Below are 18,917 nucleotides of genomic sequence, written 5' to 3' on the forward strand. Positions count from 1 at the left end.
TCAGCTCCAAAACTTACCTTCTACAGCCACAGTAAAACAACAATCCGCTCTACCGTGCCTATCAGCTGGGCTACAAACAAAGGAAATATAGGTAGGTATATCGCAGGGGCAGGTGGGCGGGCCGGCCTAGCTGATCGTCGGAGCGAACCATTTCAGTTTCAGCTGATCGTCAGAGCTACCGGTATGCCCGAACCTGTCTGAACCGGCAGAATCCTACCCCTGGTGTTGGCAGAATAGAAGTCTCCCGTTTTTAATTTAAATTAAAAGCTGCTTCCAGATGAGCAACAGCTTTAGGACTTTGACACAATCAGGAGCAGAAATAAATAAATAAATAAATAAATAAATAAATAAATAAATAAATAAATAAATAAATAAATAAATTTCTGTTGCTAAGCAAGGTGGTTAAGTGAGTCGTGCCCATTTTGCAACCTTTTTTTTTGGGCCACAATTGTAAAGCGAATCATTTAGGAGCTGAAGCCCCCACATCCTAAATATGCGAAGGTTAAGAAATACTAGTTTTGTCTGCTATCATTCTGCCTGCAGAAGCATCGTCTGTTCATGCCAGCTGCCAATGCTCTTATCATGAAGAATTAAAGTAAAAAAGGAGAAATGCACATCAATCAATCTCCATCCCCTAGCACAGGGGCGATCGCATCTAACGTCCTATCACGGATCCATTGTATAATCCTATCCACAGCTTCTTACAGGTCAGGCCCAGATAAGGATAAATGGAACTTAGCATTTGGATTATTTCACGGGGAAATCATCTCTGCTTTAATTGAAAGCAAGAACATCCACCGCAGGAACATTTCCAGAGAACAATTTTAATAATCAAATCCATCATTTGTTGAAACATGCGTTTTAGGGAACATGACTTGCCGAAGCAGGCCATAAGATAGTTCTTGTATTCTTTCTATGGTACGTTCAGTATTTCTAACAAGGAGAAAAAATCAGAACATTGAGAAGAGTCTTTCTGTCAAAAGGTCACGCAGTCAATAAAAACTGGTTTAAACAGAATCGCAGAGTTATTAGGAGGATTCTTCCTTTGGCTTTTCGCTGGGCTCTGTTTTTGGCTCTGGATTTTCTGTGCTGACCTCCTCTTGCTGAAATATCTCTTGAAGCTTTAATACAGGCACGGTTGATGGAGGCAATGGAGCAACCTATTGGATAAAAGCAGAGTGACAGCATAGTGTGCAAAAGTGGAACCAGAAAATGAATCTTTTCAGGTCAAAGTAACACAGCTTTAGTCCCCGATCAGGTTCCGATTAACCTGTCAAACCAACCAATTATCATCCTCTCTTCTACAGGCAAAGGGAGTCAAATCAGAAGCAACATCAATAAGATATCCATGTCACAGGTGGCAAGGGCAGTACAGGTAGTCCTTGATTTATGACCACAACTGAGCACAACATTTCTGTTACTAAGTGAAACATTTGTTAAGTGAGTTTTGCCCCGTTTTATGACCTTTCTTGCCACAGTGGTTAAGAGAAAGACTGCAGTTGTTAAATTAGTAACACAGTTGGTTAAGTCAATCTGATTTCCCCATTGGGCTTTGCTTGTTGGAAGGTCACAAAAGATGACATGTGACCCCAGGACACTTCAACCGCCATAAATATGAGTCAATTGCCAAGCATCTGACTTTTGATCATGTGACCATGGGGATGCTGCAATGGTTGTAAGTGTGAAAAAATGGTCACAAGTCGCTTTTTTTCTGTGCTATTGTCACTTCGAACGGTCAAGTAAACGAACTGTTGTAAGTCGAGGACTGCCTGTAGGTGGTGTTCTGAGAGCAAACAGTAGTAGTGTGTATCTCATAATTTGGTTGGCAGGCAAAGGCAAACACTCTATCCATATAAGCAGTTAGGATAGATGGTTTTAGCAAATGAAGATCTTCCCATGGAATTTTGGCCACTACTGTAGCTATTGGCCTAATGCAGCATTTCTCAACCTTGGCAACTTTTAAGACTTGTGGACTTCAACTCCCAGAATTCCCCAGCCGGCTTTGCTCTGTGACTGACAGTAACAGCATAACAGCTCTTCCCATCCCCCAAACTGCTGCACCTAGACTTGAATGAAGGGGATACAGTTGGGAGAGGCAAATGCCAGGCAAAAAAGTTGCATCAGCAATTCAAGATGATTGAAGACAAAAGGAGAAGGGGATGGCAAAAAATGAGATGGTTAAAGTAGTGTCACTGATGCAATGAACATAAATTTGGGCAAACTCTGTGACAGTGGAGGATTGGGGGGAGGGCTTGGCATGCTGTGATCCATGGGGTCGCGAAGAGTCGGACCCAACTGAACAACAACATGGGACAAAATTAACAAATGATAGAAGGTGCATACCACATCTCCAAAATAATCAATTTGATGTATAACTCCTAGAACAAGCATACCAATTCTAGGCACTTATTAATGGAGGAAATAATACACTGAATAATGCAACATGCTGTCATCCTTTCTAATTCATTCCTCCCTCAATGTTCCTTTTTATGGAGTCCCTGTGTTATGGGGTCCAGGGGCATTCTCAATACTGAAGGCAATGCTAGAGACTAGTGATTTCCTTTGCAAAATGACGGTATCCCCCCCCCCTTTTATTTTAATTAAAGGATTTGCTTATTCTGGAAGATAAATTAATCTGGATCTGTCTCTTATCCAATAACGACTTTGGTATTAACCCTTATGCAGATTAATGAGGCTCGGCTGAAAATACCACCTTATGTTATGGATCAATTCAGACAGGCACGAGGCCTTCTCTGCTGAATCTCCAAAATGTAACCCCTTGTACTCCTGCCAGAACAACCTCAAGTTTTCAAGGTTTTTGTTTATTTAGCATATGGGGATGTTACATAAGCCAGGAGGCTACAATGCTAATGCAGAGTAGTTTGGCTGCCTAATACTCCTAGCCCTAGTTTGGTTCATGCTCGCACCACTTTTCAAGGTGGGCCACAGGGGGCAAGCTAGTTCCGCACCACAAAGAAAGACTCATCCGGAGCCCTCTCCCTCCTCCAAAGTCTTCTGGCAAACAGGCGTTGCAACTGGGAAAGTTCAGTGCCTGCAGGATTCTAACTGTCCTCATGAAGCACTGGCTTGCCTCTTCAACGAAGTGGTACCTACATATCTATCGCATGTAGCATGCTTTCAAGCCGCTAGATGGGTAGGAGCTGAGGTAAGTGATGGGAGCTCAACCTGCCATGCAGTGCTAGGACTCGAACCGCTGAAGCAAAGATGATCTCCGGCATCATTGAGTCATTGAGCCACCCCGCCTCTTCTTCATTTTCAAAAGATTCAAAAGATTTCTACTAAAACATGGTTACCATATCTGTGATTTAATCACTATGCCACGTGTATGACAGCTGCATTCCATGTATCCCAACGTGATACCAAAAAAATGTAATACTTACTTTTTTGCCCTTTCTTGATAAAACCAGGCCCTCTGCCAAAAGCGCTTTCCCCGTTTCTGCAAACAGTAGGTCTTCGTCCATTTCTCCCTGCTTCTTCTTCAGTTCATTGTATTTCTCAACAAACCTGGAATTCCAAGAGGGAAGATCGTAATTTCCAGTCCGTGAACTTGGAAGGAAAAAAAATCCTTAGGGGAGAGTTTATTCACTTACCTCTGACAGGTAGATTTATAATTTGATCTTGCTAGTTCAAACATACCTGAACCAGTTCCATAAGCTTCATAAAATTTCCTAATGAATTAAATAAGAAATTTCAGTTTGGGACTTATCTCCATGTAGACAAAGAATATTGCTATGTTAGTATTTATTTACTAGGTAGGTGTATATGGTATCCAGCTCAAACACATGTCACTGGGTGGCTAATACATACTACTTAGCTCTAATAGTGCTTTATTTCCTCTCCCGCCTTGAGAAATGAACAGGCTTCTTACAAATTGTATTATTCACTTGAAGTCTTAGTCTAATTCAGGGTTGGCGAAACTATCATTTTTCCTGCAGGAGATGGGGATGCCACCTTATTATCCAAGGAAGCAAGGGGTTTCAGTATTTTTTTTTTAAGAGGTTGTTTAAAGATGCCTGTCAAATGTTTTATTTCCATTTACTTTGATCCCCCCCCCCCACAGAAATTCTTGAGAAATTACACACTGTCATTTAGTAATTTTCTGCTTCAGTGTAACAGGAAAAACTTGGAAGACTTAAGCTACAAAATAAGAATAAGATATCAACTACAGTAGTGGCCAAAATTGTGGAAACCTTTTGGGAAAAGTGTATTTTTGAGGTTTGATGGCTAATAACACCACTTTTTTTTGGAGTTCTAAGATAATCATATTCCACTGCTGGAATGGCCTGGGAATAGTCCAGACCTTAACCCAATTGAAAATCAATGGAGCCGACTAAAGAAACTTGTCAGTCAGAAGCGACACAGCAATAAAACCCAGTTAATAGAAGCAATCTTGTTTTCACATGAGAACAGCTGCAGAACTTAAAGACTTGGTTCACTCCATGGGAAGACGTTGTAAGGCCGTCATTCATGCTAAAGGTTACCCAACTAAGGATTAACTGACATGGTGATCATTTTTGTATATCTCGCTTTTTCTATGTGTTTCACTTTTCTTCTTTATACTGTAACTGCTCTTCTAATAGCAAATCCTTCATAAACGTTATTGCATTACATTCTTGATTAAATTATCTTTCCATTGATATATAATTTTATAGTACTACTCTAAAAAGAAGTGGTGTTATTAGCTAGTTTTAGAAAATACACTTTTCCCAAAAGGTTTCCACAATTTTGGACACTACTGTATAGCCCTTCTCTGCCATTAGATCTGTAACATTACGAGGGGAAGCAGATTACTCACACCTTAGAAAATACAAGCATTCCTCGACTTCCCACTGTTCAAAGTTACAACGGACTTACCTTGGAGCTGTTTATGACCAGGTTCTGAAGTTCCAACAGTCACGCCCCCTCCACCCACAGTCCCACAACTGATCTTTAGGCACTCAGCAACGCAGCCACATTCACAGTGTCCCATGGTCATATTTTACAATGCTTTTGCTGAAAACCAGCATTAACTTCCAATTTTCGCAAAACTGGGCTCATAATAAGGCATGTTTTCCCTTAACAACCATGGCATTTGCTTAATGACTGCTGTATAAAGGGTCGTAAAATCGGGACCGTCACATGACTGACCCATTTTACAATCGTCACAACTTACAACCAGTTGACGGTCATCTCGAGAACTACTTTTGTCATTTCCTGTGGCATTCGCCAAGCCATCATAACAACAAGGGACAAAGTTTGTATGCAGTAAGTTCCACGATAACATCCCTATCACTTCAAACTGCAAGGAGGGGAGAAGAAACGATGGCTTCGATCTGAAAAGCTACTGTTGTTTACAATATGCTTATCCTGCCTTATATCTAAAAGCCCCGGGGATTGAAAGAAGGGAATAAAAAGTCTAAAAATCATACTCTTAACACTGTGAAACAGTGACAATGAGAACTAATGATTGTCAAATTTGCTCAGTAAGCTTCCAAATCTGGATGTCGCAATCAAATCTCCATTGTCTCAATTGTCATTCAAAATTCTAATCACTTGCTATCAGCAATAATTGACAAAATGCAGGCTGGATGAATTAGGAGTATGATTCTGTACAGGTCTAAAAATGCCAGTTTGGTGTAGTGCTGAAGGTGCTGGTCTAGAAACTAGGAGACTGTAAGTTCTAGAATCTCCTGTAAACCAGCTGGGTGAATATGAGTCAGTCATTCTCTTTCTTAGACCAACCCACCAGAAAAATAGGAGACAGGACTAATAGATATGCTCTCCACCTTGAATTAAACAAATATATTTTTTAAAGGTTGCATTAAAAAATCTAATAATAATAAAATTAAGCACTTTTTTTTTAGTTGGCTAGCATTATGTAACAAAGATATAAAGTATGAAACATGCATGCAAATCTGTAGTTGGCAAGTTTGGGGAGGTTTTTTTTTTTTAAAGGAAAAAGTACTGCTGCTTATTCCATGCAACTCAAGTCCAGGCCCCTACGTGTGAGACATAAACCATCTTTTAGCTTTGTTGATGGACATTTTATAACGCTCAGCTACTCTAGGTTTTTATTGGTATATTATGTACTTCATGTATTTTATCTATGGAGTTCTTGGTAGTCTCTGATAACTAGGTAACTTGGGTAACAAAATGTCTGCAAGCAAACAACCAAGTTCAGAGACTACCAAGAACTCCACAGTTCAACCATGACAATTTCCTACTGGCTTCCCCTTTGAATTTGCTTGTCAAAACCCACTTGTGAAGATCACAAATGGCAATCACATGGCCATAGGATACTGCAATTGTCATAAACGCATACTGGTTGCCAAGCACCTAAATTGAGGTCATGTGACTGTGGGAAGATTACAATGGCCGCATCTTCGAGGACCAATAGTAAATCTTTTTTAGTGCTGTTTGCAGGAGGTGCGATAAGGGCAAGGGCTTAAGGACGGTGGATCTGCTGACCAGGAATGGTTGACACTCCAGCGGTTTGAGCGCTGATAGCATCACGGGATGGGGTGAGTGATCATCATTAGCCTCTAGCTCCTGCCCTGCCCAACCAGCAGTTTGAAAGCATTATTGCAAGTAGATCAACACATACCACTCCTGTGGGAAAGGCTAGTTACAAGAGAAGAATGGGAGCTGGAGGTGGACCTGCCCGGACACAAGGTGAGATTAGCAGAAGAGGCCCGGAAGATGCTATCAACCCAAATGCCGCTAAACCACTTAGTGCAAGCTAGTTCGTCTCCTGTGGCGCACCATGGATAAGGGCACAGGCACGAAACTGAACAAACTAGCAATTAAGCTGTCAGGACTATTCTGTAAAGTGTAGATCTCCCTGACAAATATATGCCACATGAAATAAATAAGTGCTGTTTGTAACTTTGAACAGCACTGAACAAGCAGTTAAGTAAGCAAAGACAACCTGTAAATAAATGGGAGGAGAAGGGAAACAAAGTGGAAATAGAAAGGAGAGACTCTTACGCTCTGATCTGATCCTCCGGGTACAGTATGGGGGGCACTGTATCTGTTGTCTTTCCCACTAATGGGCGAGTACTGCGATAAGTGGGCTCCCGCAAGGGAGGGAAAGCCTCGTAAACATCGTACCAGATGGGTTTCTGGGATTCGTGCATTGCCCCGGAGCGTAGCAAGTTCTGCACCCTGCAAGGAAAGAATAGGAAGTTAATGTGTAGAGAGAGAAAAGGGGAAAAAACATTACTATCATATTAATCAATACTAGTAGCAAAATTACTGTTTTATGTGTTTATTAAATATATTATGGCTGCCCAATGCAGAAGACACTGGTCAGGTATAATGCATAAAATGAAAATAAATAAAAAAAAAAATAGAAAAATAAATAAATAAAATAAAATAAAATATAAAATAAAATAAAAATATAATAAATGTAATGTAATGTAATATAAATATAATATAGTATAATATAATAAATATGATAAATATAATAAATATGATATAAATATATTATAATAAAAACAAAAGAATAAAATAGAATAAAATAATAAAATAAAATAAAAGAATATATAGATATGACAAACAATTTGACTAATACATTTATAAATTTCTATACATATATATACATTATCAATGTACATTGATAAAAATGGCATATAAAGACAGAGATATCTGTAATGGTAGTTTAATACTCTGACGATGTCAGCAGATGGCTGACGAAAGCTTAGTAAAATAAAATTTTAATTCTTTTAATATTTTAAAAATCTTAAAAGTTCCAGAGTTCACAGTATGTCTGCTTCTCCTTTTACTAATATACCTGGAACTTGTATTTTTTGAATAGTTTGTAATATACATTGATATATATATGGATTTATTTTATTAAATCTTGTCAGGCCATCCACTCCAGAAGAGAATAGGAAACCATAATTAATTTAATACAATAAAATAAATAGATAAAATATAAAACGGATCCTTTTCATTAAACGGGCGGGTTACAATGTCAGGATATTTCCGAACTACCGTAAGCCAGCCCTTGGCAGTTCCTTTCGAGAAGGAACACGCGAAGTAGACTGCCTCTGAAACTGGAGGTTCGACCACTTTTGGGCTTGCAAATAGCCCCGTCCTGCTCCAAGAAAACTGCAACTCTTTGTGCCTTCCAGGGATTCCCCGGTCATTTGCCATCCAAACATTGTATTTTTATAGAGAGCGCATTTATCACGAATTTCCTAGACTTTTTTTTTTTAATTAACTGTCCCAAAGTAGCCACGCTTTCATTTCGCCGCTTTGGTGCTCCCTAGTATAAATTTTACGACCGCCGCTTTTCACAAGCTTTAACCCAAAATGCAGGACGGGGAGAAAACCCCAAAAACCCACCGGGTAAAGATTGTTCCCAACTTCTCCAACCGGCTCCCCGCCATTGCCTCTTAAACGAGGCCTAATTTAGGCCTCTCTTAGCAACGCAAAGCGGCCCTTAGCAACCTCTTGTCACGGAAACGGAAGCCGAGAGATCTCGCGAGACTAGAACCGCCGAGACCCGCGTGATAGTGGCAAGCCGATACGGGAGCAATATAGATTACAAAGGCAGACCGAAGCAATCGATGAAGGAGCGCCGCTGGAGGAAGGATAGCCTTGGCTTGATGCAAAAGGCGAAATAATCAAAACTGAAAAATCATTTAGATTCTCTTGTGATCTCTGCCCGGAACTGATCTGCGATTAAAGTTCTTATTTGTGCAATATAGGGCTTACAATGCATATTCCTATTAATTATTATTTGTAACAGGGCACCAGAAGCTGGATTCATGCAATTTGCAAACCAAAGACGTGGTTTGTTTGAATGTGCGGGGTGTATTTTCAGAATTAAATAGTAAGAGATTCTTTGGCTCACTTTTCCACTGTAAAGGCAATGTTTCCCAACCGTGGTGACTACGATGGGTGGACTTTATAATTCCCAGAATTCCTCAGTGACTGGGGAATTCTGGGAGTTGAAGTCCACACATCTTAAAGTTGCCAAGGTGGAAAAACACTGCACTACAGTGTGGCTAGTTTAGCTATTGTTTATAAAGTAAATAATGGTTGAGTTTACATCTTAACATCTGCCTGAACATAACGTGGCATGTTTGGTTTGGTGCGAATCCAGTCGCTTTGATTTTTAAACCATGATTTGTGGCTTAGTGTCAAAAATCATATTTTTTGGATTTATATCTCATCTTTCAGGAATTATCCATAGCATTTCCTTTTATTTGTTGTTGAACTCACAGTCTCCAGTTTTCTAGACCAGATCCTTCATCGCTATACTTTTAATGGTTCGATCATTTTTTCATCTTGTATACCATCCAACTTGGCTAGAGACAACTCACTTGGAGGCAGTTCGTACCTCTTCCACAGTCATTTCTGCTTTTCTTTACAGAAATAGATGAATAACCTATTGGGGATGGGGTACTGAATCCTGCCGTGTGCAGGTTGGGCTTGATGACCTCTGAGGTCCTTCCATACTCCACCACTCTATGATATATTGGCCTAGATTGCACATGATGGTTACTTGGTACATATAAAACATTATATGGATAAGGATGCCCTTCATGTGAGCTCAGATCCTGCTAATTATATGGATGCTTTATTGCATTTTTAAAACGAAAATACAAAAGTGGTTATCCAATATTTTTCCCCAAGATGGTTTTTGATCTGCCTTACCGCAAGCCTGGGATTCTTGGCTTACAGTGGTGGACAACTTTAAGAAATCCATTTTATCAATTTAGCCACTGCAGTGCAAGTAGTCCTTGATTTACAGCCACTCATTTAGTAACTGAAGTTACAGCACTGAAAAAAGTGATTTACAACCGATTTTCACACTTAACAAACATTGCAGCATCCCTACGGTCATGTGATTTTTTTTTAAAAAAAAGGATGCTTGGCAACTGGCATGCATTTATGATGGTTGCAGCATCCCAGGGTCATGTGATTGCCGTTTGTGATCTTCCCATCCAGCTTCCAACAAGCAAAGTGAATGTGGGAAGCCAGATTTGCTTAACAACCGCACAACAACTAGTGATTCCCTTATCAACGATGGCAAAAAAAAGTTTGTAAAATTGGGCACGTCTCACTTCAGCAACTGTCTTGCTTAGCAATGGAAATTCTAGTCCCCCATTCTGATTGTAAATTGAGGACTACTTGTAGACGGCCTCTGAAGTTGCAGGTGGTCTCCCAAGGTGTTTTGTAGTTTGAGGCATTAACCATTAAAGGGGGTTTTAAATATATGACGAAGTATCAAGTGGAGCTGTGCACACGCTCACCTGCCACTCGCAAGGCCCAGTTCCGAACAGGCCACAGCCCAGTACAGGGCCACAGCCTGGGAGGTTGGGGACCCCTGTCTTAAGAGACCAAGGTTGAAAACCATCAATGTCATCATTTATTTTTTTATTTTTTTTATTTATTTCATCAAGCATGTATTTTATGACAGATACAAGTGTAAACATAATTATAAATGCATGAAAAGGATACGAATAAAAGAAAACATTAGGACAAGGACGGTAGACACGCTGGTGCGCTTATGCACGCCCCTTGGGGTAAGGTCTACAGTAGACAGTCTAAAGTTAAAGTTTTGGGGATTTGGGGAAGAAACCACAGAGTCAGGTAGTGCATTCCAGGCGTTGACCACTCTTGCTGAAGTCGTATTTTCTGCAGTCTAGTTTGGATCGGTTTATAATAAGAGTTTGTGTCTATTGTGTGCTCTTGTATTGTTTTGGTTGGAGCTGAAGTATTCATTGGCTGGTAGGACATTGTAGCAGATGATTTTATGTACTATGCTTAGGTCAGACCGAAGACGGCGAAGTTCTAAGTTGTCTAAGCCCAAAATTTGCCAGTGCTCACCTAGTAAAAAGGCTTGAGGGCTCTCAGGCATTTCCTGAAGTCGGTAGAGAATGTATTCTCACAATGGCATATTTGCAGTTGATTAGACCTATTATATGGTGCTAGAACTGGCTGGATCAGTGGCTGCCTGGTGAAGCATGTTCTGGGCACAACCCAACCTTTGCTGGCTCATTCATTTCTTGGGAACGTTTTGTGAACTTCTCAGAGACATTGTTTGACCATCAAGTTTGAAAATGGAATTCTGGACTAGATTGTCCTTTCATCTGATTCAACAAGATTCTTCCTTGGGTATATAAAACCTTATCTTTGCAGATCAGAACAAAAATATCTCTTTGGGTTATCAGATCTATTCCACTGGGCTGCCTAGTGGTGGAGGAGAAGCTGGTCCACACATCTTAAGAAGCTATGGTTTGTTTAACCCTGTGCTGAGTTAACTACAACTGATTTGGTTCAGTCAATGGTATTTAACCATGAAAAATTACAATTGAATATTACTGAATTGCTTCCACTGAGCGATTGAGCTACTTCAAGTCCCCCAAGACTGGAAAATATTGTATTAACTTTCCCAGATGTTTTTATCCCAGTTGTTCATACAAAAAGATCACTAAGGGACAATGTTGTGTTTTTTTTCCCCTCCAATTCCACCAGCTTTTTTTCCTCATGTGTTTATTGCTTTTCAATCATCATCCTGAATGAAAAGATTATGGGGTCATGAATGCTGTAGATAATGAGATTCTAGAACAGGGGTGTCAAACTCGCGGTGTCACGTGATGTCTCAGGACTTTCTCCCCCTTCGCTAAAATGGGCTGGGGCGGGGCTAGCAGGTGATGCATCTGGCCCGCGGGCCGCAAGTTTGACACCCCTGCTCTAGAAAGAGTGCAGAGAAGAGCAACGAAGATGATTAGGGGACTGGAGGCTAAAATGTATGAAGAACGGTTGCAGGAATTGGGAATGTCTAATTTGATGAAAAGAAGGACTAGGGGAGACATGATAGCAGTATTCCAATATCTCAGGGGCTGCCACAAAGAAGAGGGAGTCAAGCTATTCTCCAAAGCACCTGAGGGCAGGACAAGAAGCAATATGTGGAAACCAATCAAGGAGAGAAGCAACCTAGAACTAAGGAGAAATTTCCTGATAGATAGAACAATTAATCAGTGGAACAACTTGCCTCCAGAAGTTGTGAATGCTCCAACACTCAAAGCTTTTAAGAAGATGTTGGATAACCATTTGTCTGAAATGATATAGGGTTTCCTGCCTAAGTGGGGTTGGACTAGAAGACCTCCAAGGTCCCTTCCAACTCTGTTATTCTAAGTGGTTCTAAACGCTTTGAAACATTTCTTCCTAGACTTCTCCCCACCTGGGCTAAGTTGCCTTTTTGAAACAAGCAAGTTCTACCTCCTGTCGATTCATATCTAGTCTCTCTTCCATTCCTTCCTCAGCTTTTACACAATCTCTCACAGGGACTTTACCACGGGACAGGATGAGGGCACAGGGTGCCAGCCAGCTAATCCCGAGCGTTGATTATAGGTTAGCCTTGGCATGTTGTTGGGTTTTTTTGGTCCTTCTCAAATATGCCACCAGATGGCAGCTGGCATAACGTATCTTCCTACAGTCTTTGTCTCTTCCCCGCCCAAGTCAGCATCTCCGTTAACAGGCAGCACCAAGGTTACTACAACAAACATTTGCCGTCTTTCACAAGGGACTTTTGGAAGAGTCCTTTTGGAGTTAGTGTTTCCTGTGGTTCAGATGACTCTAAAGCAGGGATGGACAATAGCATGTCCTGCATGTTTAATTTTCCATTTCACAAGCCTACAAATATTTCCTATCAGAATAACAGGGACTGTGGAGGTGTTTAACCCCCTGTTTGAGCAGGACACCCTACACTAGTGGTGAAATGTAAAATTTGTTACTACCGGTTCTGTGGGCGTGGCTTGGTGGGGGGGTAATGTGACGGTGGGCGTGGCCAACTTTTTTTTTTTTTTTTTTTTACTCTTAAAAGCATTTTTTCGGCTGAAGAGGTTGTAGAAAAAATGCTTTTAAAAGGCTCTGACGATCCCAGCTGAGCCGCGCGATCATCAGAGGCTTTTAAAAGCATTTTTTCAGCGGAAGAAAAAATGTTTTTAAAAGTAAAAAAAAAAAGCCTCTGATGATCGTGCGGCTCAACTGAGCATGGGGGGGGGCAGGGATTTTTGCTACCGGTTCTCCGAACCACCCGCCACCATCGCTACCAGATCGGGCAATCCGGTCCGAACTGGGAGCATTTCACCCCTGCCTTACACTAATCCAAACAAATGACTGTGATGGAGTACCCGCAACTTCTGAAGGCAAATCGTTCCACTGATTAATTTAATTTCTCCTTAGTTCTAAGTTGCTTCTCTTCTTGATTGGGTTCCACCCATTGCTTCTTGTCCTGCCCTCAGGTGCTTTGGAGAATAGCTTGACTCCCTCTTCTTTGTGGCAGCCCCTGAGATATTGGAAGACTGCTATCATGTCTCCCCTAATCCTTCTTTTCATTAAACTAGACATACCCAGTTCCTGCAACCGTTCTTCATATATTTTAGCTCCCAGTCCCCTAATCATCTTAGTTGCTCTTCTCTACACTCTTTCTAGAGTCTCAACATCTGTGATCCACTATCCACTTTATGGAAGCTGCTGGGGGAACCAAAACCAGCAGACACACTTTTGACTGGACCTCTCTCATGGGAATGGTGCGACATCTGATCTGAATTTGCTTCCCACTCCTTTCTGAGGCAAATACAAAATGCTTGCTTTAAAAAGAAACCGCATGCTTTGGGCTCTGGCTGATTGTAGGAGGATCCATTTTAGGTAGAACATTTTCTGGGCGCTTTCCAGAGAAGTATGTGTAGGTGTGTGTTTTTGAGTTTTTGTAGTTTTCTTGGCAAGATTTTCAGAGGTAGCTTGCTTTTGCCTTCTTTCTGGGGCCAAGAAAGTGAGACTGGCCCAACGTTTTTGTGACTAAGGAGGGGGCAGGCAGGACTAGAACTCCCAGTTTCCCAATTTCTAGCCTGGTGCCTTGAAACCACTACACCAAACTGTTCTCCATCCAGATAGTAGGCCAAATTAAAATAAGTGAGGCAGTGGTGAAATTCAATTTTTTTACTACCGGTTCTGTGGGCGTGGCTGGGTGGGCATGGTGTGGTGTGGCTTGGTGGGTGTGGCAGGGGAAGGATACTGCAAAATCTCCATTCCCACCCCACTTCAGGGGAAGGATACTGCAAAATCCCCATTCCCTCCTCACTCCTGGGGGAAAGATACTGCAAAATCCCCATTCCCACCCCACTCTGGGGCCAGCCAGAGGTGGTATTTACTGGGTTCTCCGAACTACTCAAAATGTCCACTACCGATTCTCCAGAACCTGCTGAATTCCACCCCTGAAGTAAGGTCCTTCTCTGTGGTCACACCTATTCTGTGATCTTCACCTTCTTTGCCTTCAGGAGAAACCTTAAACCCCCATTCAGTTCATTAGTTTTCCATTTTAAAGGACATGTAGGAAGTTAGCACCCACCCCTTTCCTAGAAGAATGAAATATTTTAGGAAATATTAAAAAAGGCAAAATATTATATTTCCCTGGTTGAGAAATGGAGAAACATGTTTTAAAGACAAAGCAGCTCCCACCTTCCTGCCCCCCCACCCTTTGTCAATGGACCATCATCTGCAACACAATAGGACCCATCTAGCAACAGAAACTCACCACATGGCACCTGGGAAGATTACATCAGCCAGCAAGGCCAGCTAAGGCCCCCACCCCCTGGGAGTCTGACAACCAATCAGGATACTCTTTTGGGGCCCCAGGAAGTTCAAAGCCAGAGAGGGCATAAAACCCAGAGACTTGCTGTATCTCGCCCCTTTTTCTGTTCAGGAACTCAAACCATGTGATCCTGTCCACCATTAAACCATCTTTCCAAGCAGTCTCCATGTTTCCAGTGTCTTTTTCCCCACTTGGAGCTGAACCCAGAAAGATATTTCTTCTAACAGACACTTTATCTTCTAATCAGGTTTTAGATGGGTTTATTTGTGAGGTGTTGCTGGTTTTTATTGTTTTAAATTGATGGTTACAGTGATTGGTGTTGTATGCTACTGCCACAGATTTGGTAATAAATATGGACAGTTCTTGCTTAACGACTACTTGTTTAGCAATCAAACTTGTGGCAGCCCTAAATGAGTAGTACTTACAACTGTCTTTGGAGTCCCAGCTGTTGCAGCATCCCCGCAGACACATGATCATGATCCAGAAACTCAGTGCCTGGCTCACACTTACAATGTGACAGCACACCATGGCATGTGTTCTCCATTTTCAATCTTTTTTCAGCTTCCGACAAGTAGACTCAATGGGGAAGCCTGCAGGAAATTGTGAATGGCAGCCACATGATGTTCTCGTTTAATGAAGTTGTGGGATTCCCTTAACAACCACAACTAAACATCCAGAAGTACCATTACTAAGCACATGACATTGTTCTTTATGACCACATCACTTAGCAACAATAATTCTGGTCTCAAATTGCCGTTGTTACCCAAGGATTATCTGTAAACATAGGCCCAACAGAACCCAACTGGTTTAGTGAAAGTTGTGAGGCCCCATTAAATATAAAGTTCCTTTAGAACAGGGGTGTTCAACCTTGACAACTTTAAGACTGACGGACTTCAACTCCCAGAATTCCCCATTCAGCTGGAGAATTCTGGGAGCTGAACTCCACAGATCGTAAAATTGCCGAGGTTGGACATCCCCGCTTTAAAATAATTATACTTAAAATAAACACCAAAAGCAGCATACAGGCTGAAGGGAAGATGGAAAGCAGCATATTTATCAAACTCATAATTTCTTTATGAAGCTAAATAGTTGTGTTTTTGAATTTTCCAAAAATCCTTCATCAGTAAGATAGGACTAAGAGGGAATCTATGTAATTATAATTCCTAGGCCAAAATGTGTCTTGTTTGATTTTGGTATAATTTGTTATACAAACCCAGCCAAACCTGATTTATTAAAAGAAAATAGCATTTAAGCAAACCATAGACTGCATGATATGTGAATCAGGTCATTTTGTGAAGAGTCAATGCATTAATAGAAAGTAGGTTAAATTAAATATATCACAGAAGATAATGAGGTCTGCCGTATTTTAGAGCAGCCTTCCCCACACTGGGGCTGCCAAAAAATATGAGGGTCTATAACCTTCATAATTCCCATTAGGCACTTCCACTAGTTGGAATGTTGGGAATTGTAGTGACTGAACAGAATACCAGAGTTGGAAGGGACCTTGGAGGTCAACTAGCCCAACCCCCTGCTCAAGCAGGAGACTCTATACCATTTCAGACAAATGGCTGCCCAGTCTCTTCTTGAAAACCTCCAATGTTGGAGCACCCACAACTTTTAGAGGCAAGTCATTCCAGTGATTGTTTTAATTGTCAGAAAATTTCTCCTTCGTTCTAGGTTGCTTCTCTCCTTGATTAGTTTCCATCCATTGCTTCTTGTCTTGCCTTCTGGTGCTTTTGGAGCAGCCCCTCAAATATTGGAACACTGTCTCAAAGGTGCTTTTTTCAAGAGGCAACTGGACTTTCTGGGTTTTCTTTGGAGACTGGTTTTTCTTCTTCAGAGCTAAAGAAGCTTCTCGGATGAGAAGCAAAATGTCTTCAAAGAAAAACCAGGAAATCCAGTTGCCTCTTGAAAAAGCAACTTTGGGACAACCATGACCTGGATGACTGAGAATCTTCATAGACATATTGGAAGATTGCTTTCATGTCGCCCCTAGTCCTTCTTTTCACTATACTAGACATACTCAATTCCTGCAACCGTTCTTCGTATGTTTTAGCCTCCGGTCCCCTAATCATCTTTGTTGCCCTTCTCTGCACTCTTTCTAGAGCAACCAATCATGATACTCTTTCGAGGCCCCAGGAAGTTCAAAGCCAGAGAGAGTATAAAACCCGAAGACTCGCTGTTTCTCGTCCCTTTTTCTGTTCAGGAACTCAAACCATGTGATCCTGTCCACCATTAAACCATCTTTCCAAGCAGTCTCCATGTTTCCAGTGTCTTTTTCCCCACTTGGAGCTGAACCCAGAAGGATACAATATTCCTACAATATGTTTTAGCCTTCAGTCCCCTAATCCTCTTTGTTGCTCTTCTCTGCACTCTTTCTAGAGTCTCAACATGTTTTTTTTACATCGTGGCGACCAAAACAGAATGGCAATATTCCAAGTGTGGCCTTACCAAGGCCTTATAAAGTGGTATTAACACTTCACATGATCTTGATTCTGTCCCTCTGTTTATGCAGCCCAGAACTGTGTTGGCTTTTGATCAATAAGCTTTATTGGCATTCAATTCACTGCCAGGCGGCCCACAAACGACAGCAGAGCCTCGCAAAGCGGAAAGTTTTAAGAGAGTACAACATGAGTTTATTATACGAATTAATATTAAACATCTTTTAAGAAAAAAGTATGTATGGCAATAAATTTCTAAAAGACCAACATTCACAAATATCACAAACGTCTCTCGTGTGTTTTATTCCTCCCCACCCTTTGGTTGTCTCTCTTTTTCTTTTTTCTGAAGAGAGAAACCAATACAAACATTACTGTCATGGATTGTACATTGTTTGATAGAAGGCAGGGAGGGAACCCTAACCTTTTGGGAGCTGGTCTTGTAGCCCTGAAAACACAGTTATGGAGTGGGGGGCGGAGAGAGAATATGAGAAACTGAACAAAAAGCATATACTCTACCATCCTAACAAAATTATTCCATGGATATCATTAACGGGAATTGCCAAAGGCTCGGAGCCAAACTGTTCTTTTTCAAAACTGAACAAGAATTCCTGGCAGGAAGCTTTCTGAGAATCTACACACAGTCAATAATCCTTCCCCCCCCCCCTTTTTTTTTTTTTACAAAAGGTGTCCAAACTTTGCTTTTACGCAACGCGACAGCAGTACAAGCAGTTTTGGTAAAGCTTAAAAGAGCATCCCATCTTGCTAATGCGGGGAAGGCTGGCATAGCAAAATATATATATCTATATATCTATATGGGTTAATTTTGGGGAAACTGGAGCGAGAAATGGCGGCTGCCTTCCGTTCTGGAATTTCTGTGAAATGCTTGCACAACAGAATCTAAATCTGGCCATTTGGTTCTTCCCAAGCATCCAGAGAAAAGCCCCAGGGTCGCAATAAAAGCGGAAAATTACCCGGTATTTTCAGTTAAGGAACAGCGGAGAGAGGTGGTGTGAGAACACAAGAGCTTTCAAGTTTTATGGATGCTTTTCTTTCCAGTTCTGGCCAAACAGCTAGCTTGCTCTGAGGGCAAAGACTAAGTATCCTAACCTAGGAACCTGGATTGGTATGATATTAATAATCAACTGCCTGCCCAGGTAGGGTGCTCAGTTGCCTTCCCTGTTGACAATTTATTTTGCAAACAAGGTTGTTTTCTCCAACCATCATAATAGCCTGGAAGCTAAAATGGAACCCCAGAGCAAAAAAAAATATCCCTTTTTCCCAAGATGCACTGATGTTTTTCAATAATAATAATAATTTTTTAAAATCCTGACTTGGAAAGCAGAAAAAGAATCATTCAGGATTTCCCAGCACCAGCCTGGCTTAAGCCTCAGAGAACTCTCCAGATCTTTTAGAGCAACATAGATATATATAGGCTTGGCCTGATTTTTATAAGCCTCTTAAGGGGGGGCGGAAATCCCAATAATATGCCAAACAGAGAACTGTACGCATTGTCCGATTCTCTTCCAAACTGTGAGGCGAGGATTGGCTTCCAATTAAACCTTGTCGTGTACAGACAGCAAAGCTAAATCTTCCATCTATAAAACTCCAGTGAAGCTTACAGTACAGAAAGCCAACCTAACAGACCAAGAAATTTGCCAGCTGATTTCCTTACATCCCGTTCTCCCCGAGTAAAAAAAATAATCACAAAAAGCTTGAGTAAAATTTTACAACGTTTCGCATCTCTTACTGGGCATTTTGGTGTAGCCAAGTGCATTAGCAACGGAGAGGGCTATGCAGGTAACTCTTAACATGCTCAGGAGCCCTCTGCCACAGGTCCAGCTATAGCAGAGGCCGCAACTATACAC

At 41.3% G+C, this 18,917-nt stretch overlaps 1 protein-coding gene across 1 annotated transcript; it reads right to left on the reverse strand.

The window, feature by feature from the left end:
• Positions 1-804: 804 nt before the first annotated feature.
• Positions 805-8,521, reverse strand: MRPS23 (mitochondrial ribosomal protein S23). Its single transcript, XM_034420730.3, has 5 exons — positions 8,350-8,521; positions 6,988-7,164; positions 3,612-3,689; positions 3,402-3,525; positions 805-1,160 (listed from the first exon to the last, which is right to left on the reverse strand). Exons 1-5 carry the CDS (start codon positions 8,391-8,393, stop codon positions 1,029-1,031), a joined length of 555 nt encoding a protein of 184 aa, XP_034276621.2. The 5' UTR covers positions 8,394-8,521; the 3' UTR covers positions 805-1,028.
• Positions 8,522-18,917: the final 10,396 nt, after the last annotated feature.

This window comes from Pantherophis guttatus, chromosome 1 (assembly GCF_059756535.1).
Source record: "Pantherophis guttatus breed Tessera chromosome 1, ASM5975653v1, whole genome shotgun sequence".
Classification (NCBI taxonomy): domain Eukaryota; kingdom Metazoa; phylum Chordata; class Lepidosauria; order Squamata; family Colubridae; genus Pantherophis; species Pantherophis guttatus.

What these genes read in the sequence shown, in the direction of transcription:
- MRPS23 (XM_034420730.3), bottom strand. Translation starts at nt 8,393, where the DNA reads ATGGCGGGGAGCCGGTTGGAGAAGTTGGGAACAATCTTTACCCG. An exon ending in CCGGAGGATCAGATCAGAGC is followed by an intron (nt 3,690 to 6,987) that starts GTAAGAGTCTCT and finishes TTAATTCATTAG; the next exon opens with GAAATTTTATGAAGCTTATG. An exon ending in TATCAAGAAAGGGCAAAAAA is followed by an intron (nt 1,161 to 3,401) that starts GTAAGTATTACA and finishes TTTATCCAATAG; the next exon opens with GTTGCTCCATTGCCTCCATC.